General features: G+C 48.1%; 1 protein-coding gene across 1 annotated transcript in view; it reads right to left on the minus strand.

Moving 5' to 3' along the window:
• Window positions 1-21,797, minus strand: part of ADCY2 (adenylate cyclase 2) — a 201,634-nt gene that overhangs the window by 35,413 nt on the left and 144,424 nt on the right. Inside the window, exons 16-18 of the mRNA XM_077749455.1 lie at window positions 17,379-17,548; window positions 5,269-5,353; window positions 323-481 (exon numbers count right to left, since the gene is read on the minus strand). Coding sequence (XP_077605581.1) covers window positions 323-481; window positions 5,269-5,353; window positions 17,379-17,548 — 414 coding nt within the window. The remainder of the gene's footprint in view (window positions 1-322; window positions 482-5,268; window positions 5,354-17,378; window positions 17,549-21,797) is intronic.

Genomic DNA, 21,797 nt, shown 5'->3' on the forward strand with positions numbered 1-21,797 from the left:
AGGCGGGTGGCCTCTCACACCTGGGAGAGGCCACTTTTGTGACTGGTTTGGAAGCCCAGGGCCTCACCTCGCACACGGACAGTGTCACGTGATGGGGGAAGGAAAACCAGGAATGACGAACCAACGCTCATGCTAACACGTTCGGAGGGGATTCGAACTCACTATTCCCAGTCGGCCAACCATTCTCCTCTCAAGAACAGACCAATTCAGGACGACAGTGGACGCCAGGAGCAGTCCGGCGTTTGAAGGCTCCCAGGCCCCCCAAGCCCTGCCCCAGGGACCTCCGCGCCCTGGCCGCACCCACCGCCCCGGCGCGCCCCACCTCGTTCTTCAGGCTCCGGGCCAGGAAATGCTCGGCCACGTGCGCGGGCAGCACGTTCTCCAGCAGCACGCGGTTCAGGTTCTCCATGGTTTCTATCTCCTCCCGCTCTTTTTTGAACTTGTTCTTCCACAGGAAGTCTAACCTACAGTAATATTCATTCTGTTACAAGAGGACACAGAGGTAAAGAAACAGTAGGCATCTTGTCCTGCCAGAGAGCGGAGGTTTTCAAGAGAAAACAAAAAGAACAGAAACAAAACTGAAAACAGAACCCCACGCAGAACTGCCGCCCTCCCTGCGGAGCCCCCTGCTCCCGCCCCAGCGTCTTCCACCCCAGCCCTCGGCGGGTCTGCAAAGAAGCAGGTGCGGGGAGCCGGGAAGCAGGCATGTAAGTGACATGGGAGCGTCTTGCAGAGTTTCGCTAATAGCAGGTGGCTTGCATGGCTCTGGGAAGAGGCAGAACAGAATATAAACAAGGAAAGAGTGAAAAATGGGAAATCTATTCGCAGAAAGAGGGCACTGTTTGCTAATCTGCATTTAAAAACTAACCCTGCTCCCGTAAAGCACTTCGCCTGTATGATCTGGACGTTGTTTTTCCTCTACCGCAAATTCTGTTATTACGTATTCGTTGAAAATTTTGTAGTTTTTCATTTGGGACTGCGCTGTACTGAGAGAATGGCATTATATTTTCCCAAACGTTCGTTCTGGCATCATTTAATTAAGACGGTGCCTGCTGGTGGAAACAGGCATTCATGCTTTATGATGTAGTACAATTTAATGTTTGCTTAAAAACTGTTATTATTGATGTTGTGGAAACAGAGAGGCCTGTTTACTGGCAAAGGGTGTCTTTGATTTTGGCATCATGTTGGGTCTGCTATGATGTAAGGAATTTACTATGGTGGAACAGCCTTGAAGGAATCTTCCTGTAATGGAAGGGCGTAATAGACAAGGTGTATTTCAGCACAGGGAGTAACTTCCCGATGAAAACACGCAAAGGAGAAATAAATGCTGGAGGTCTGTTTATTTTATTGATTTGATTATTTATACTAATACAGTACACATGCACACACACATACATACATGTGCACACATAAGCGCACACACGTGCGTGCATGCACCACACATACACTCATACATGCATGGACACATGCACACATGTACACACATATACACACAAGTACACAACGTGCACACACATGCACGTACGGATGTGTGTGCACACGTGTGCACACACGTATGCACACACACACAGAGCCTCTCATGCACAGATGGCAGTTTGTTTTTTTTTTTAAATTCCCATTTTGGAAGCTGAAAGACAAGTGATCATTCATCAACGAGGTTTGATTCAAGCCGCGGATGATGTGCTCACGCATTATTCCTCTTCCCCTCATGTAGAGTTTATTTTTACTTTATACAGAGGCATTTTTAAAAAAGATTTCAAAAGAGGTATTTTCAATGTTTGTTTATATTAAATTTTTACATTAACGCCAAATCTGCCACATCTGTAACCTACAGAAATCACCCTCTGCACTTGCTGGTAAAGGGCTCTCGCTTGGACAACAGGTTGTTTGGGTTGTGTCTGTACGCCAGTGGTGTGGCCGGTTTTAAACTAAGATGACTTGCCAGTCTGTGATGGCGGCATCGGGAAGACATGGATACACACTCGAGATGAGACAAAGTGAATCAGAGAGGATCTAGGGAGTGGTGCGGGGCAGGCGGTGAGCCCAGCGCATGGTCTGGCAGGGTTTCTGTGAGCCATCCTAAGGGGTGGCTCAGGTCTGACTGACAGCCACCGCATCACAGGAAGCACTTGGTATGTCTCCTAACTGGAGGAATCGGGGCACTTTGGGACCATGTCCACCTGTCTGAAAGCGACATTTTGCGGTCTTTACCTCCCACCTCCCCAGTGCAATCTGCTGTGGGATCCTCTCCTAGAAGGATAAGCTCATTGGAAACTCAGGGGGAAGCCCCCAAAGGAAGATGGACGTTTCTATCCCTAGCCAGTTGAACGGATTCAGCGGTGTCCCCCAGAAAGAGAGTTCTGAGTCCTCACCTGTGATATCTGTGACTGTGACCTTCTCTGGAAATAGACTGCAGGTGTAATTAACTTACAGATCTCGGCATGAGATCATGCTGCATTTAGGGTGGCCTGTAGTCCCAATGACTGTTTCCTCTAAGAGAAAGAAGAGGGGCATTCGACACAGATGTGGTGGGAGGCCATGTGGAGGGGGCGGCGGAGGTCAGGGGAAGCCACTGCCTCCGAGACTCTGCGTGGCACTTCAAGTAAACAGCAGCGCTGCTCAGTGAACCTTCGCCCCTACCTCCTCACCCACCTCTCCGCATCTGCCGAGCAGCCGCAGAGGCTCAGATCCCACTCAGAGACATGGGATTTGCTCCTCATTTGTCCTGGTGATGATGACAGCAACCAGGGGAGCTGGGAGGAGGCCCCCAGGCCATCTCTGGGAGCCTCGCTGCTCTGTTTCACACCCAACACGGCCTCGAGGCCAGTTTTTAATCATGCAGTCCTGAAAACAAGCTGTGGGGGACTGGCGGGGCTGACCTATTTCTACACGGATGTGTGATTCCACGCACTCTTGGGTTCTGACCTCAAGCCTCGCACACAGCGACCTCAGCCTACCTCTCAGGCCTCCAGGCTGCCACCTGCCACCTGTCTGGATCCCGAACAAGCCCACCTAGAATGCAGACCCTCATTGGCAGCGTGTGGCCATTTAAACTCAGGAGAAATACAGAGAATCTTCATTCTTCAAAAGAGGCCCTTGAGTTCAGGCTGGCATTTCTAGAACAGACTGTATTTCAGCACAGAGCGTAGTACCACGCACAGCTCTAGTCCGGGACACGGGTTCTGGTTTTAGGAAGGTGTCTTCCATACCCAGAGAGATATTTAGCATGCTAATTTGCTCAGAGAGCAAACACCTCACTGTCATTTCAAAAAAGAGGGTCATCGGCCTGGGGAGTCATTGGGACAAATGACAATGAAAATAAGTGTCAAAATGTCTGTCCTGTTGTTTAAAGAAAAAACACCTCGGGCATAAGTAACCCTGAGGCCATGCACATTTACGAAACTTAAATACATTATTTTAAACATCAGACGTGTGTTTATGACATACTTGCATCTTCAGAAGACTATGCAGAAGCACTACGTCACAGACTTTGAGGTTCTTGTTAGCCCAGAAGACTTGGAATCTTAGTAGGTCATTGGCTGAATGATCCTGGCTCACCCTGGCACTTGCATGGTGCCAGCTGTTAAGGAATGATTGTCACACCGTCACTCCCATAAGAAGCAGTGACTATAGGTGTGGACAGTAAACAACAGTGTATGTACAGTAGTGACTCCCTGTGAGACTGGAATCAGCACTATTGTGTTAAATTAATGCCCGACCGTAATACTGAACACTTCTGATTGTTTATCTTATGCCAGAGAATGACAGATCGAGGGGCTGTGGCTGGATGTGACATCTACATAGTGTGGTATGTTTATCAATTCATTGATCGATAAAGAGTTGGGAGAAATCAATTTGATTCTTGGCCCTTCAAATACACTGCTGTGAAGCAATCTGACCGATGACTCTAGTAGGAAAAAGTACAGACAAAAATATCCTTGGGACGAAATGGAGAAACAGGTGACCCCATCGAGGGGGCAGCCATGTTTCCAGAGGAATGATCACTAGGGGATATTATGCAAGGAAGCCCATTCCTTTCCCATCTTTCACTTCTAATAGGGTTTCCTGAGAGTGGACATGCCTTTTCTCTAGGAGCCGGAACCGAAAGCAGATGAATGGAGGAGGGAGCCAGGTGGCAGGAGAACAAATAAAGAACAGGACATGGTTCAGTGGGTTAACTGGGATGTGCAGACTGTCAAAGCGACAAGCCAAGGGATGCAGACCCAAGCATGTGCCAGGGACAGGGGCAGGGTGGGACGGAGGGGAGACAGGAGCCTTCTAGAGCTCTGCAGCAAGACAACAGTTCAGCTCCTGGGAGACTCGGGGTGGGGGTGGGGCGGCGACGCACTGTAGCTTCCAGGGAAGCAGGCGTGGGTGCTCCTCGGAAGAGAACAGCGTTTTCAGGCCACTGGACTGGCAGCCACAGACCCGGCCTCTGCTCTGACTGTGCAATTATTAACAACTTCCTAGTGTTTAGCTGTTTAATGTTATATATAATTAAGCTGGCTTTACATCTTAGTCAGTTATTTCTATATATATCATTTCTTTGTCTTACATTATCCATCAAAGAATCCCAAGCCAACTTTGGTGGACGCAGAGTGCCTGGTGTGGAATGAGTCTTTATTCTTTGGGCAATTGTCTTTGTGTGCAGTTACAGGAAGAATATTGTCCTTGAAAATCCTGCACCCACAACCTCTCCTTGCAGACCAGAAGGAGGGGGGAGCGCATGCAGGGACAGTTTCATTCTCCTGACAAAATACAATTTTTGAATGGAGGGCGGTATTTCTAGGAAGGATTGCAGATGACATCAAAGGTATTCATACCCACTTCTAAGAAAGAGAAACAGGCCATCTGTTCTGAAACGCAAATAAAACCCCGGGCCAGGGGGTAATTTTCCAAATAGTGTCAGCTATCAAGGGAATACCTTTGTAGGCTCACAAAACCTACATTATTTTGAGATTTCCCAAGGAATGGATTTACATCTCCACCATTCACAAAGTGTGCCTCTTGAGGGGAAAAAAAATGAGAGGACTTTTCCTTTTGTCTGTATCTACACACGCACACCCCCCGTTTCTCTTTGGTGATAAAATGACCATGATGCGTCAGCATTTGTTTGCATGAGAGCAGTTGCAATGCACATCAGCAGAGTATTATCATTATTACTACCGGACAGACTCTGTTTATAAAACTGAGGTAAGGTCGATGTACAAGCAACGTATTATTAACACGGAACTAGAGGGAAGTTATGTGAAAAGGCAGAGGTCTTACCTGTCGACCCAGAACGAGCAGTGTGATGAAGAATATAAAGAGAGACACTGAGCCCATGGTCTTCAGGTCTTTCCAAATGCCTGGTCTATTAGAGAACAGACAGACAGACAGACAAAAACAATACGAAACAACATACATACGGCACTTAGAATTCGTATATCAAGGAACTTGAGAACCTCCAGTGCATGTTCGACTGCAGCCACACACACACCTTTCAAATACATCTTCAAGCCCAGACTGCAGCAAAACAAAATAATCCCTATTTTGAAAGCTCAGTAAAAGATTCTTCCAAATTAACGTGGATGTGTTACTTAATACCAAGCTCTGACAAACAAAAAAGAACAGAGGAATATGAATAGTAGTATTTTATGCATACTTCTGAGATCCATATGCACAATTTGCCATAGGATTCCCTCAACTTTTTAAGTTATCACTTTCAGAAAGAGACCGTCTTCTAGAAATTAACAGTCGTGCGAGGTATACAAAGGAAGCAGGGAACTTAATTCCACCAGCTACTTTCACTTGGTAATTATGTACTTTCTTGTAACTTTTTTGATAGGCACTCAATCTTATGTTCTCTTCCATATGGTTTCATAACACAGATGGCAATTCTTGGTCCACTGCCCCCTCTCTCCTCAGGTCCAGGTGGACGCCAGTCAGCAATCCCCATCCGTGTCCTCACCACAACATTCTAGGCAATGGTCACCCCACATATGAAGTTGGCATGCGTGGTGGGCCCGGGCTGCCCAGACGTTTAGTCAAGTGTCACTCTGGGTGTTTCTGTGAGAGTGTTTTCTGGATGAGATTCACACTGGAAGCAGCGACTAGAGTGGAGCAGACTGGCCTCTGTAATTCAGGTCAGCCTCATCCGAGCAGCTGAAGGCTTAACAAGAAGAAAAGGTTGACCTCCCCCTGAGTAAGAGAGAATTCTTTCCTGTCTGACTGCCTCTGATCTGAAACACTGGCTCTTCCTGGCTCTATAGTAGCTTCTGGCCCTCAGTCTCCAGGCAGAGACTGGCAGTTGCTAGGCAGACTTTGGACTCACCAGCCTCCATAGTTATGTGAGCCAGTTCCTTATGATAAGCCTCTTGCTTGATATACATATGTTATATACCAATATCCTGTTGGTGCTGTTTCTCTGGAGAACCCTAGCTAATCCAGCAGAAAAGGAGCTATCTCCTGCCATCCTTGGGGAGTCCCGCATGGTAGACAGATGATGATCGCTCACATGGAAGTGAAGTTCTATGTAAATGGAACTTGAAAAAGTGATTGTGTATGGAGAATCACGTAAGCAGCACGGGTTGTGTTTAATTACATTAAAAAAGCACAGGGCATCACCTTCTGCTTGTGAGTTGAACTTGCTTTGAGAGTTTCCCTACAGAGGGTTCTCTACAGAGAGAGTCTCTCTACAGAGGGTTCAAGGAATGAACCCTCTGATGACATCTGACGAATCCACGTGGTAGTGAAGGAGCTCAGGTGGGCTGGGGAGTAAGATAACCCACATTGGAAGTGAGCACCCCTCCTCTGCTCTACTGATCTGTGGGACAGAGGACTGACCACTCTAAACCTCACTCTTACCATCAGCCAAAGAGGGTAACGATCCCCACCTTCCAGGCTGTTTTGGTCACTACGTCAACCACTGATAAACCTGGCACAGAGCCTGACGCATGGGACGCACTTCCTAAATGGCACCCATGAGTTTTAGTATCAACTACAGAGTGATGAGGGGTAGGGGCTAGAGAGGTAGAGAAAAAGATTAGAAAATGGAGGTTGGTGAATTTTGATTAACAGAATGGAAGATCCAAATGCAAAGGAAACATGGATTCCTTGCAGATGTGAAGAGGCAGAACAGCCAGTCTCAGTGGTTGAAGGGCTTAGGACCTGGGAGAACCCTCCAGAAAGGCTGAGCTTGCATGATTTATCCTCCTGGGTAAATCAGCTGGACTCCAAGCATCTGAGCTCGTCAGCCATAAGGTGATCATTGGTTTCTCAAGTAAACAGACAGGTGCCACATTCTTGTTTCCCCAGAACTGATCCTAAGAAATGAAGTTGTTCCTTTATGAGCCTGTGACAGCTGTGTCTGATAGCGCAGCTGCAGTGACTGCAGAGAACAGATGTTGATCAACAATGTTGGCTGCAATGAATATGAAATTCTTATTTTTCTATATTGACTATATTGACACCATATTGCCCAGTTAGAGAAGGCGGCACAACACAGCGAATGTTCTCAGATGCACAGGTAGGTTTTACGTGTTCATGTTGCTTCATGAACCTTCCATTCCTTTATAATGCCAGGGGACTGAGGAAGCACCCCCGCCCCTGGGACCCCCAAACTAAGAGTCAAATGTTAACTCCCAGGTCAGGATTTGTTGGAAGTTTCATCCATGTGACCAATCAGAACTCAGGTCCCCCTTGCATGCCCAGCTAAGGGACCAGATATCCCAGCCATGCAGAGCCAGCGCAGGTCCCTCTCAGTGATGGAAAAGGGGAGGTAGGACCCTCTTTATGCAGCTTGGGGCCTGGATGGGTTTTCAGTTAATCACACAGAAAATAATAGGAAAGCAATCCTTATCTGGGACTCCTCACATGAATACATTTGAACGTGAGTTTAGGGGATAGAAATGCTGTGCTCCACCTGTCCCCCAGATCTGGAGGCTTAGTGGGGAAGAGTGATGGGAGGGGTGGGGACAGGGAGAGAGAAGGACAAGGGAAGACAAGTAGTTGCTGGACGGGACCCAATGGGCCTCGGAAATAGCAAGACGCATCAGCCTGTAGAATAGACTTGTGGGCACACGAATGCCTTTCTTCCTCCTGACCCTCTCTGCCAACTAAGAAGGACTGTGCTGTGCTTTCATGGATTTCATTTAGGCTTCTCAAAAACATCTTCTGTTCACCCAGCCAGAAAGAATTGCTGATTCCTACAGGAGCTCTTTTCTCCCTTGTGGACCATGCATGGGATGAGTGCTGCAAGGCTTCTGCGGTTTGAGCGAGAAATCTGTCCATCTGCAGACGCATTCTTGGGTTACCTTGATCTTTGTGTGCATGTGGGAGAGGCTGGAAGGAAGGGGAGTGTGTAGCATGAAGGGAGCATCCAGAATAGGTAGAATCGAATCCCAGGATCTGGTCTAGTCAACTGTGTTGATCATCACGTTAGGTTCCTAGAGCTTCTAAAACAAGCTGGGCGGCTCCAAACAATGGGAATTGGTCATTTCACAGTTCTGGAAGCCAGATGTCTGCAGTCAAGGTGTTGGCAGAACAGTGCTCCCTCTGAAACACATAGGGGCAGCCTTCCTCGCCTCGTTCTGGTAGTGGGCACCAATCCCCGGTGCCCCTAGGCTCACCACCGCATCATTTCAACCTCTGCCCCCACCATCAAATGGCGTTCTCTCAACGAGTCTCTGTTTTTATGTGGTCATCTTAAAAAAATTTTTTTTAATGTGTACTTATTAATACACGAGTGTGGGAGGGGCAGAGAGATAGAGACACAGAATCTGAAGCAGGCTCCAGGTTCCCAGCTGTCAGCACAGAACCTGACACAGGGCTCGAACTCACAAGCTGTGAGATCGTGACTTGAGCTGGAGTCAGATGCTTAACCGACTGAGCCGCCCAGATGGCCATCTTCTTATGAGGGCACCAGCCACGCTGGCTTAGGGCCCATCCCACTCCAGCAGGACTTCATTCAGCTGAGTGCATCTGCAACAATCCTATTCCAAGTAAGGTCATGTTGTGAGGTAGCAGAGGGATGGAGGGGGACTTCACCGTGTCTTCTTTTCAGGGACACAATTCACCCTATAACCATCGTGTTGGCCATTTATGTAAAAATGGCAGCTGGTTGGGTGTGAGGGCTCCTTCTCTCCCTCTCTTCTTTTAAGTTTTAAGGCTGAAATCCACTTTGGACTTTCCCTTGTCCAGCTGTACCATTCCCGAGTGACGAGGTAGGGGATGGAGCGCTAATATAACTGAGAAGGTGTACTAACTCCATGACAGTTCTAGCAAGAATGTGACAGGATATGCTTTCCTTCCCGCCTAAAAATTGGGCCCTCGAGACTCAGATGCCCAAATGAGCCTGTAGCCACACACCAATGTACAGCTGGCCCTCACCCTGGGGCTGCGGATGGAGCAACCATTCTGGCCCTGAAGTCTTCCGAGTACAACAGAACAAAGAATCCTGAAGAACTGGGTGAGGCACTGCCCAGTGGACCAGTCTCTAACCTACAGGCGAACAGTGCAGGGGAGGTACAAATGACATTCTTTGCTCTCAGGAGAGAAAGCAGTCCAGGCATGTAGGCTTAACCATGATCTTACATTTGAAATCTTTATGTTTTCCTATGTGAAACAGGCTGCTATTACTTTAAGAAGAAAAGTACCTAGAAAAACTCAGGGTCGTAGGAAAGTTCTATTTTTAATTCTCTGAGGCCCCTCCCTCCTGTTTTCCAGAGCGGCCAACCAGTTTGTGCTCCCACCAAAGGTGGAAGAGGGCTCCCGTTTCTCCACGTCTTCGCCAACACCTGTTGTTTCTTGTGTTTTCAAAAAAAATATTTATTTATTTTGAGAGAGAGCGCACGCACACACGCAAAGCAGGGGAGCGGTGGAGAGAGAGGGAGAAAGAATTCCAAGTAGGCTCCATGCTGTAAGCTCAGAGCCTGACGCGGGGCTCGATCTCACCGAATGGTAAGATCATGACTTGAGCTGAAACCAAGTCGGTTGTTTAATCGACTGAGCTACCCAGGCACCCGTTTTTTATGTTTTTTTATTCCTGCAGCCAGTCTTGCCTTTTGGGAGGACAGTGGAGTCCATTTCCATCGAAAGAAACACCGAATGTCATGGACTTACTCATGCTCTCTTACTAAGGGTTCTCTCCTGTTCTTTGCTTCCTCTGCTCCTTTCTTCTTTGAGGTTTTATGCTCCTTGAAGTTCTGCTCTCTTCACATCTGAAAGGGCAGTCACCTCCTGGGGCCCTTATGAACCATCTCTGGGACAGAAATAGCTTGGGGCTTTCTGAGGCGGCTGCGGTCACAGCTGCTCCGCGCCTCCTGTGGCCCCGATCGGAAGCCTGTGCGCCATCTCTTCCCCTGGCCGTGTACCTGCCACAGTACCGACAGCCTCCTTTTGTTTTCTCTGATAAAACGTGCTCAAGTTCAAGTGCATGGTCTCTCTCTGGCCCTCCAACTCGAGCTGGCTTTCTGCCAGAGCTCGCTGCCTCCTCCACCACTGGGCGTGCAGGGCAGGGAGCCGGCCGCAGGGTTGGGGTGTGAGGGTGGTGCGTGGAGCCCGGGGGGAGCCTGCGGGCCAGTGGCAGCGATCTGTGGGAGAGGTGTCCCCAGCCTTCCTGGGACGACTTCCTGATGGGTGTCTCGATGCATCCCTGTCAGGCCGTCCAGAGTCCCCATCTGTCCCCTGCCAGCCGCTCGCTGTCCCCGTCACGCAGCTCAGGACTCGGCGCTAGGATGTGGCCAGATGGGGGTCTCCCTGGCGGCATCTGTCGCGGCTGCAGCAGCGGGTGCCGGCTCGCACGGGAGGTCGCTCTTGGGCCTCAGCTGTGCCCCCCTGGGGGAGGCGGGTAGTAGAGTGAAGCCGTTCCTCTTACCCACTCCGTGCCTCAGACTTGTGCCTTTACCCAACAACGTGCTAGAACTTCTGCTCTGGAAACCCCGACTTGCGCAAAGGCTCTGTCGTCTGTGGGTCACTGGCCAGGGGTCCTCCCGGGGCTCCTGGCCCATGTCCCAGAGGGGCCTGAGCTGGTTCACGGCCACGGCAGCGCCCACGGCTGGGGTCTGTAAGCCTATTACCCGACGCGCCCTCAGGCTGGTGGGTCCCCAGCTCCTACAAGGGCACTTTTGTTCCTGCACGGACGCCAAATCTCTGTAACAGAGGCTGGGGTGGGGGAGGGGCAAAAACGAGTGTTGCCTTGCTCTGCCGCGATGCCGAAGTCACTTCTGTCCTGCACCTCTGACCCTCCTAGTTCCTCAACGTCTTCCAGACGTTAGTCCACGCTGGGCCCCTAACCCCCTAACGCACTCCCGGCCGGCACGCTCTCTCCTCTTCAATGTGTGCAGCATGACCTTAACCCGACAGTCCCCCGCGGGCCTTCTGGTGAGACACGATTTTCTTACGGAGACTTTGTGACCTTCTTGACAGTAGAAACGGTACTTCCTTCGTCTCTGTGCGCTCAGGCTCCAGCAGTCAGGCCCGGCACACAAAGGGTGTTCAACAGACGTGTGTTACAAACACAAGGGAAACTTCGGGGATGCCTGGGTGGTTCAGTGGGTTAAGCATCTGACTTCGGCTCAGGTCATGATCTCACGGTTCGTGGGTTTGAGCCCTGCGTCGGGCTCTGTGCTGACAGCTCAGAGCCTGGAGTCTGCTTCAGATTCTGTGTCTCCCTCTCTCTGACCCTCCCCTGCTCACGCTCTCTCTCTCTCTCTCTCAGAAATAAATAAAACATTAAAAAAAAAATAAACACAAGGGAGTGAGTGGACACATGATCTTGCTGCTTTGAAACCTAAGGGGCTTCCTTTCTAGACATTCTTTCCTCTGTGGCCTGATGTCACCCAAGGACAGGTGGCCTGAGCCTATGCTTTCTCAGAGTATATTTTTTAGGCTTACTTATTTATTTTGAGAGAGAGAATGTCCAAAGAGGAGAAGGGCAGAAAGAGAGAGAGGGAGAGAGAATCCCAAGTAGGCTCTCTGCTGTCAGAGCAGAGTCCAACATGGGGCTCCATCCTACGAACTGAGAGATCATGACCTGAGTCGAAATCAAGAGTCGGTCGCTCCGCTGACTGAGCCACACAGGTGCCCCGGCTTTTTTTATTTTCCAAGTTTTTCTCATTGTATTATTCATAAATGCCAAGGAAGACATTCTGGGGCTGGAGCGGCCACCCCACTAAGGCACACGCTCTCGGGGGGCGGCTGCAGCTTGGGAGAGAAGACAAAGGCAGGGCTGGCTCTGCTACGGATGTGATAATACACCTGACGGGGGCAGCCGTGGTTTCGCTCCATATAGGTGACTGTGAGTGGGACGCGGCTTAGATCAGTGTGACAGGATGCAGGGCCGTGCGCGGCCTCAGCATCAGGGGCTGAGGAAGTGATGGCCAGTCGTGTTCTGCACAGCGTGTGGGCACAGGCTGTGGGAAATCCACCCCCCCCCCCAACACTCTAAAATCAAACCAAACCGCCTAAAAATCCCGTTCTCTCCTGCAGGTAGATCCACATCCCAGAGCATTCTTTTTTAGATTAAATAACACAGGAGCTCACGAATGGTTCCTTTTCATACAAAAAAAGAAAGTTTGGTAGAATTGAGTAGCCCCAGGATAGACTTCCTTTTTTGTTACATTGGGCGGCTCAGATGACCCATCACCTCCTTTTCCGACCTCCCAGCCCACTGCCGGTGGGTCCCAGACACTCAGAAATGTGTGTCCCTTACTCTCTGGAGATACAGAGACGGGGGACTCACAAGGGGAAGAGAAACTGAGATATTAACTTTAAAAGTGAGTTCAAAAATTGTCAACATTAACTTGGACACATGGTGGGCTGGCATGCAAATTTGGAATGCACATTTCATTTACAAGAGGAGACATGAGAGGAATTTCAGGTGCTCTGGGACGCCCCCAGACCCTCCACCCCAGGGTGGGGGCAGGCAACGTTGTCCTGCCTTTCTGCTGATGGTGATTAATGCTCTAGTTCTTCCTCAAGCCTCTTAGTGAGCTCATCGATTGATCCCAAGTTGGGACACAGTCAAAATATGCCACAAAATCTCGAATTCTGTGTCTTGGATGAGACACAGGACAAACAGAGAAAGCAGAACAATTTCACACTGAAGGTGCTTAACTCGGAGCTCCCAGTGATATAGGTCTGAGTATTTCCATCACTATCCTTGACACAGAACTTTAAGAAACTTAAAATAATGTGGACATTTCTACCAGCAAGAAGCCAGAGCTCCCGAATGAGGCTGGACACTGGGTATTGCAGCTTTTACTGGCACGCCTCGCCTATGTGCCGTCCACAAAAGATTTATCTTTTTCAGCCAAGCGCCCAGATGGAGCTGGTTCTTCTTCTTGTTATCCACCCCACCCCGCTGTCCCGTTCAAGCTCTCCACCCCCACATTTTTAGAATTAAATTAAATTTCAGAATTAAAGGCACATTTCCTACATTCAGGCGGATTAGCATAATGGCTGGGTCCATATGAAATGATAGCACTCATCCCTTGAGACTTTTCATTTCCGCAAGAAAAAAAAACAAACCTCAGGAAAAATCTGACAGTATCGTGCAGACTCTGTGGCAAGCCTCTGACATGGGAAGGGAAAGCGTCTTTGAAACGAAAACATCCTCCAGCAATGGCAACGTTCATCAACATCATCGTCACTGTGAAGAGAGCTTGGTGACAACAGCGCTGGCTGAGGGCTTTGGGTGACAGTGTCATGGTAGGAACCGGAATTGCTATTAATTGGTTCAGTAAAACACCCTGTACTCACAGAAAGACGGAGAATGTTGTAAATGCCAAAGAATCAGCAAGTGTCTTCTTCTGGGCCTTCTAAATACCAGAAACACCCCAGCTTCTTTCCGCATAAGGTGACTTGCCAGAATCATATAAAAGCAGATGATGATAAATATTGGGGCATCACTGGCCTCTGTTTAATGAACTTTTAGTGGCACACTCAAAGTAGTCTCCTTTCTTCTCCTTTAGAGCAGGCTTTCCACATTCGTGAATCTGTACGAGTATCTTTGATGCCATTTTCTGAATTATTCATGGAGCTGGAGTTTTTCTGGTGCACAATTCTGTTTTCTTTGCTAACCTTGTTGCAAAAACTTCCTGTAGCATCCTTTTGGCTTGTCCATTATCAATGCCAAGTTTAGTTCTGAAAAGGCCCTCGCACCATGGGTCATGGTGAACTCACGTATAGGACAACAATACAGTCCAACTGTGTGTTCAGAAAATGGCCTGGAACTGCCTTATAAGCGGAGATGCCCTCTCCAAACTTGCCCTTGAAATGTAAGAGCATGAACAAAAACAGATCCTGTTCTTAAAAAGACACATCTTCCACGAGCCTCGGTCTTCAGGGAAGCAGGTTGAGGGGAGACTTCTCATTATAGCCAGTATTTGGCCCTTCTGGTTATGGAGGGGCACACTTGCTGTTATTCATTTATCTAACAGATATTTATTTAGCAACTACTTGCTAGGGAGCAGACACAGTTATAGGCACTGTGGTATCAGAGTGGTACTTGGTTCAGACCTGCTCTTTCCTTGATTTTAGAGTGTGTTATCTGCCTTGCAGAAAAGAGTACAGTGGATTACAGAGCCCCGTGTGCCTCATCCAGGGGAGACGTTCCCCAGCTCTGCAGGGTGACAGGACCATGTGCTCTGTGGGCACACCCAAGGTGAAAGCCAGAAGCTCGGGGTAGTAGGAATGCTCAGTGTTGACAAGGGGGCCAGTCCAGTGGCCAATGCGGGCTCCAAGGGCACGGACTGCCACAACCAAGCACACATTCCAGAAAAAAGACCGGGGCAAGGATCAGGATATCAAGAGTGAAAAGGGAGGCCAAGGATGCAAAGACCAGAAATAAGTCAGAAAAGGGACAGGACCAAGCATGCCTTCAGTGACACAGAGGAGCTCCATCAAGATTGGCAGTGCGGCGTGGCACCCCCGTGAGCCAGCTCCCTCCTTGAAGGGAGCCTCTGGCTATGGGATTTAGGGTTGGTCCATCTAAGGCACCGTCCCAGATCTGGGGGCTTTTGTTTATTGTATCAGCAACTACGCCATTGAGGCAAAGGATGAGGAAATCTTTACCAGGTGTTTGATGGAGAAATCTCTTGAATCCTCTTGAACAAAGAACACGTGGGCATTGGTGGGTTTCAGGGTTCTATCAAACACACGTGGAGGCTGGAGAAATCAGAGGGAAACGGAGGGAGTCCGGTCTTAGGAGTCTCTCATTTGGGTTTTTTAAAAACATTTTTTTTAAATGTTTATTTATTTTTGAGAGACAGAGAAAGCCCAACGCGGGGCTCGATCTCATGAATCAGATGCTTAACTGAGGCACCTGGGTGCTCCTCATTTGGGGTTAGTTTTAAACCGACATTGAGAAAATTTGTTAATTTCAAGGTATTCTGCTATTTTGCCAGGAGACTCATCTTTTGGTGGAGGAATGCTTGGGGGGTGCTGGGGCCGCTCATGCAGGAAGTGGGTCTGGAAGGAGCAGAACTGTATGGTCAGGAGGAAGACAGGGGGGCGGGTGTGCCCTTCCTCCTGGCACGACGCTGGCTTCCACTGGGAGTGGAGGCAGGTTCCAGAAGCTTCTCAGGGCAGCACTCTCTGTAAGGTTCTTACGAAGCCACCACCAGGAGAAACACACAAAAAATTTTGAATGAGATGAAAGGGCTCGGAAAGTAACTTTTCTTCAACCAAGGAACTCCTCTACTGCAGCTCAGTTCTGATCCAAGACAGTGTGTCTGTCTCAGGTCCCCAGGAGTAATTTTGTCTCCATCAGGAACTTGCTAATCCAATTGCTTCTTTTTTCTTTGGATTGTAGCATATTCAGGGGCCTCAAATTTAATAAAGGGAAATTCAGTAGCGTCGTCTGCTGCGCATAAAAACTGGTAACATCCCATTTACATAGGGATTTGATGCTGGCTCTCTGGATATGGTAGGGAGATACTAAAGCACGTTTGCTTGGTGACTTTGAGAATTTATTGGAAAATTAACTTCTGATTTCATTCTCCTCCTTGCTAAGGAATCATAAACTTTCCTTAATACCATTATGCATTCCTGCAACCCGACTACTCTCAGCTTGATTACAGATTCTTAGAGCTTCATGGTGTGGAAGACGATGGAAATTAAGTTACGTGAAGAGAAGGCACGGCTGTTGTGTTTCTGAAGGTGTTCTTATTGGTAAGAAATGTGCACACAGTGAGGGGCCCACCATTCTTCACACTGAACCTCTGATGGAAGGGAGTGGCTGTGCACTGTCGACACAAGCCATCTTTCTGGACCCACATATCTATAAAAATATTTAAGGCATTTATTTTACATTAAAAGAAATACAGACATTTTACAGAGGATTATGCATCATGCCTACAGAAAAAAACTCGAAGCCTGGTGGGTCCAGAAATAAACCTAACACTTGATATAAAAAAATTTGCTATTAAGATGTGTGATGGAGAATATCATAATGATTCCATTTTATTTTTTCCAACAGGGAATAGATACTCATTCTAAGCTTATGGCAGGAAATTTGATGGCAGGAAACCTTTCATAAACCCAGAGAGGGGCTTGAGGGCTACTCTCAATGTTCCCGACCTCAGGACTGGATGCTATCACATCATATCATACGATCATATCCGGGACCAGATGCTATCACATCTTATCATACAATCATATCCGGGACCAGATGCTATCACATCATATCATACAATCATATCTGGGACCAGATGCTATCATATCATAACCGTAGGATCACATCTGGGACCAGATGCTACCACAGGTCTGTCTCTTCCTGCGGGTCAATTTCTTCATAGAACAGAGAGTTTCCAGCTACTAGTACCTCCTTCCACACAAGGGCAGTTTAGGAAATCACCCATACGATGTTTAACTCTGTGACTTGTGAGTATATCCACTTACTATTTTTCCAGTATTTTCATGTATGTTGATTCCTTTGTTTTGAACTGGGGGTCCGCTTTGCCCCACAGGGTACATTTGGCAACCTCTGGAGACTTTTTTGTGGTCATGACCTGGGGTGGGAGGCTGTGTCTGGCATGTGGCGGGCGGGGGCCAGGGATGCTGGTACATATCCTATACTGCCAAGGACAGACCCCTTACCACCCGATACAACAGAAACTTACTCACTCCAAAGTTTTATGATGCTGAGGAAGAGAAACCTGAGGTTAATTTTTATCCGTATAGTACAGACTGGAGCACAAATAACCTCTCTAAACTTCCTAAGTGGACATGATGATACATCTTCTATATAATCTGTAATGAAGACACACATCAGCTCTCTGCATCACTGTTTTAAAGAAACTCCCACAAAATGATTCCCAATGGCAAGGATACCGCTAATCTGTGTTTACTCAACGTCCCGTGAAACAACCAAGGAGAAGGAAGAGGGTGCAGGTTACCTCTCGAATAAGACCTGGCTGTAGTCGTCCAGGACGTGGGCGTGAGTGTGGAGAAGGATGGTGTTGTAGCCTACCAACGCCGCCATCATGATCAGCATCTTCAACTCGTAATTCACCCGTAGGAAAACCGAGCAGGAAATCAGTCCCAGAATGCAGCTGTAGATAAAGTACTGGAGCGGGGAGAAAAATCAGAGGGACATTTAGGATCTCTTCCGAGAAATGCTGGAATAGGAATTCCCACTGGGGATCACCTCCACCAAGCTCACTCACGCAACTTCTAATCTGCCTGTTTTTTGACCCAGAGGTACGTGCCCAATAAGAATAATCGTGCATATTGCCAAATGGAAATAATGTTTAACAGTCTACATAGTAGGCAGGTCATCACGCGCAAATGTCATTTGCTCCTCGAAAATGAAAACCATGTGACTCTGTACACAGGTATCTGTTTTAAAAGTTAGTACTTAGAATCTCTTTAGGCCTTTCTTAATTTATGAAGAGGATATAAATGATTACTGGTAGTTCTGTTAAAAGCATATGGAAGCCTCGGCATTTTACTAAAGGAGAAACTTCAGGTCCAAAGCAGAGGGGATTTAATGAACTGAAAGCTTTGGCCAGGGTGCATCACAGATTCCCTAGAAGTGCACAGGCACACGAGGAAATGGGAAGAAGGAGGGTGGCGGGAAAAAGCCAGCACACGGCATCCCGTCGCCCCCAGAGGGGTCAGCAGTGCCATGCCTGCCCCACGCTGGTGCCCCCTCACTATTTGCCCTGCTGGACATCACCGAGATGCGAGGGCCCCAGGGCCCATCTTACTCTGCTCATTCATTAGCAGGGTTACCAGTGACCCACCCCGGCTGTGGTGCATGTCTTCATCTGTAAAATGAGGGGAAGAATGTCATCCTTTCTAAAAAAAATATTTATTTATTTTGAGAGAGAGAGAGCACAAGCAGGTGAGGAGCAGACAGAGAGGGAGAGAGAGAATGCTAAGCAGGCTCCACAATGTCAGCACAGAGCCCGATGTGGGGCTCGATCCCACGAACCGTGAGATCATGACCGGAGCTGAAAACAAGAGTCAGACATGTTACAACAGACAGCCGCCCAGGTGCCAACAATGTCATCCTTTTAAATCACTAAAAAGGACAAGCAAAGCTTGGGGCCCAGAGCTCTGCCAGCCAGGAGGCCGCGTTAAGTGGGAAGGGTTGCCGGGCCCATGGGGCCTCTACCGGGCGACACCTCCATGCTTTCAGGAACTAGGGTTAGCTGCTACCAGCATTTCTGGAGCAGAAGCAGCACTCAATAAAGTTTAATAATATAATGAAGCATAGATCTGACTGACGTCTGATAAACCTGTCTTTAAAAAATAGCCCAGGTGTAAGCCACTCAATTTTAGTTTCATTATATGGAATAAGCCATGTATGAGCTACCTATTTTTTGATCATTTTAGCTCTTTTATTTCCCTGGCCGAGGCCACTCTCGGTACGCTATCTGGAAGGCCAGTGATATTAGCTCATCCATCCTGCTCTTGGGGAAGAGAAGTCGAGAAGCGAGGCACCCTGGTCACACAGAGCACCTCCTTGTCTGCGAGAGGGAGGCCTGGTGAGTGGGGCGGCCACGCAGGAGCTAACGCAGACCTGTACGCCCGAGGACTTGGACTTGGCATTTCAGTTCACGAGGAAGACCAGCCACTGCCCTCGATCACACAGCCACTGGGTCGCTCTTTAGGAGGTGAAGCTTTCCTGAGCAAGGTGGCCTTCCAAGTGGCCACATTTTACGGGACACGGAGTGCCGTAAGCAGAGTTTCCGTGGCCCATATGACCCCCCTGAGGGGAGTTTCCCTGCTACCCTGACCCCACTTCCCAACAACAGGGAGCAGCAGCAGGAACAGAGGAAAGAAGGGTGTCCTGATCAGACTGTTCGGGCTGGCCGAGTGGAAAGACAGAATGGAGGTGTCTGTGACAGTGGGCAGGGAGTCCTGGCTCAGTTTACCCCGAAGCAGGAGGTGGGGGAGGGGCGTGTACTCCCAAACCAACCCTGATTTTCATGGAGTTCATGTGACCTCAGCTTGGCGACTAAGTCCCCAGCTGAGGGGCAGGCGTGAGGGCTCAGGGACAGGAGGCGCGTCAGGTCTGGGGACAGACACACAGACACAGGACCCAGGCCAGGCAGGTCAGCAGATCCCTGGGGGGGTCCCCTCCGGGGCGGCGCACGGCAGCGTCAGAGGGAGCCTCATTTCTACTGACCCCAAAGGATAACAGGCCTCTCCGTCTCATGTCTCCTGTTGCAGTTCATGTTGCTGCAAATTCACTGTTCTTTCTGAAAGTATCACTCTACCACGATGGGTTGGAAATTTAAAACAACAACAACAACAAAAAAAAACTAAACTAAATGAACAGAGGAGGCCTTCCCCACAGAGTCTGAGAGGCCCTGGTTGACAGCCCAGGGATCTTCGCATCAGCAGCGGAGAGATTCTAGACCAGCTACTCCAAGCCCATGACACTGCCTTGGGGGCCGGCAGTGGGGGAGGCTCTCAGGTTCAGACAGGATGCTGCTAGTGAAAGAATGCGGAAGACCTCAGGATGAACCTCGTCAACCAGTGTGTCACTGTGTGTATCAGTGTGTGTGTGTGTACCTTGCGGGGGGTGGGGGTGGGGATCATACAGGTTTCCTGGAACACCCCTCCTTTGAAGTAAGTGCCAACACCTATACAGATAGAGCCTATGGTTTCACATTTTTATTTTATTTTATTTTATTTTTATTTTAATGTTTTATTTATTTTTGAGACAGTGAAAGAGAGAGACAGGGCGGCAGCTGGGAAGGGGCAGAGAGAGGGAGACACAGAATGGGAAGCAGACTCCAGGCTCCGAGCTGTCAGCACAGAGCCTGACGCGGGGCTCGAACCCATGAACCGTGAGATCATGACCTGAGCCGAGTCGGACGCTCAATGGACTGAGCTACCCAGGTCCTCCTAGTTTCATATTTTAAAATTCATTCTTAGGCTTTTAAAAAGCTCTCCTATTTCAGGAATGTCTACTGAAAAATATACATTAATGGGAAGTAGCATTTAGTCATTTATGACTAAACAGCCTTTCTAGAACACTTGGAGGCCACGTACAATGTCGTCTGGGAATTAATTAAAGGTAGGCTGGCAGCCTGCAGAGTGACGGGGGTGTGTGAAGGGGGTGGGGCGGCCGAGAGGGCCAGGCTGGGGGTTCTGAAGATCGGCTGTCTCCAGCACATAACGCAGCCGCCAGGGTGAACGCCGACTGGGCAAGAGTTGGGGCGGCAGGCTCCGGCACCGACCTCTATTAGGATGTAATTACTAGTGACCTTATTTCCACATAATTTTGATGTAGCTGGTATGTTATTAGTTAATGGTTGTCTTACTCATTCATATTGAAAACTATTATTTTAATTACTAAATATCATTTGTTAATATCCATTAAGATTAGGTGAACAAAGTTAAAATTACTTAATGTGCTTATTAACAGGTTTGATACAGCCAGTCGATGAAATCGACTTGCATTCTTATGCCAAGGAAACAGCTGCTATTATCTTGGATACTTCACCTAAATCTCTTTTGGCCTCAGTCTCCTCAGCTGGAAAATGGGAGTTCCAATAATAGTGAACTCACAGGGAAGATTTGCAGATATAAAGGATATAAATACCGATATGGTATGAATGGCCTAGATGGCAAAAATCCTTTGTGATAGATTCTGTTGGACATTTTAACATGAATTCCTCCCCCCCCACTACAGGAATAACATATCCAGTGTTAAAAACTACGAAATATGTAAAACTAAGGGTCTCCTATAATCTCCAACAGCCAACTTGAGCCACTATTAATTATTTTGGATAATTTCCCCAGCCTCTTTTTGTAGGGAGTGTGCTACTTATTACCAATATTTTAATACTACTCAATACTGATACTGGTATTTTAAAAAAAACTGAGGAATACCTGGGATGTTTTTAAGTGACAGTTTTCAATTAATCATTTCCTGTGAATATATATTTCTATGTCATTATATATGTTGCTACAACCTATTCTGTCTGGGCTGGATATAACTAAAGAGCAGAATTTATTTAAACCATTAAATTTGTTCTAACTCGTAAGTTATTTACTTTCTTTGTTTCTGGTGTTCAAGAAACACTTTGATGAGCACCTTTGCTGCTTAGCATTGGTGCCTGTAAGATTAATTTCTAAAATTAGTATTGCAGGATAAAAAGTATGTCTGTGTTTATGTTTCCTGATGACTACTGCAGATTGTCGTCAGGGAGAGTTACATCGCTTTATAGCACCTGCAGCCATGAATGCGGACAGTCCCGCCCACTCCCTTGTCGAGCTCAGACATCACGTACGGTGGGGTTGGAGAGGAATCATGTAGAAGGTGTGTGCATCCACAAATGGCTTTCCCGCTGTTC

Source organism: Crocuta crocuta, unplaced genomic scaffold (genome assembly GCF_008692635.1).
Source record: "Crocuta crocuta isolate KB4526 unplaced genomic scaffold, BGI_CrCroc_1.0 scaffold89, whole genome shotgun sequence".
In the NCBI taxonomy this organism is placed as follows: Eukaryota; Metazoa; Chordata; class Mammalia; order Carnivora; family Hyaenidae; genus Crocuta; species Crocuta crocuta.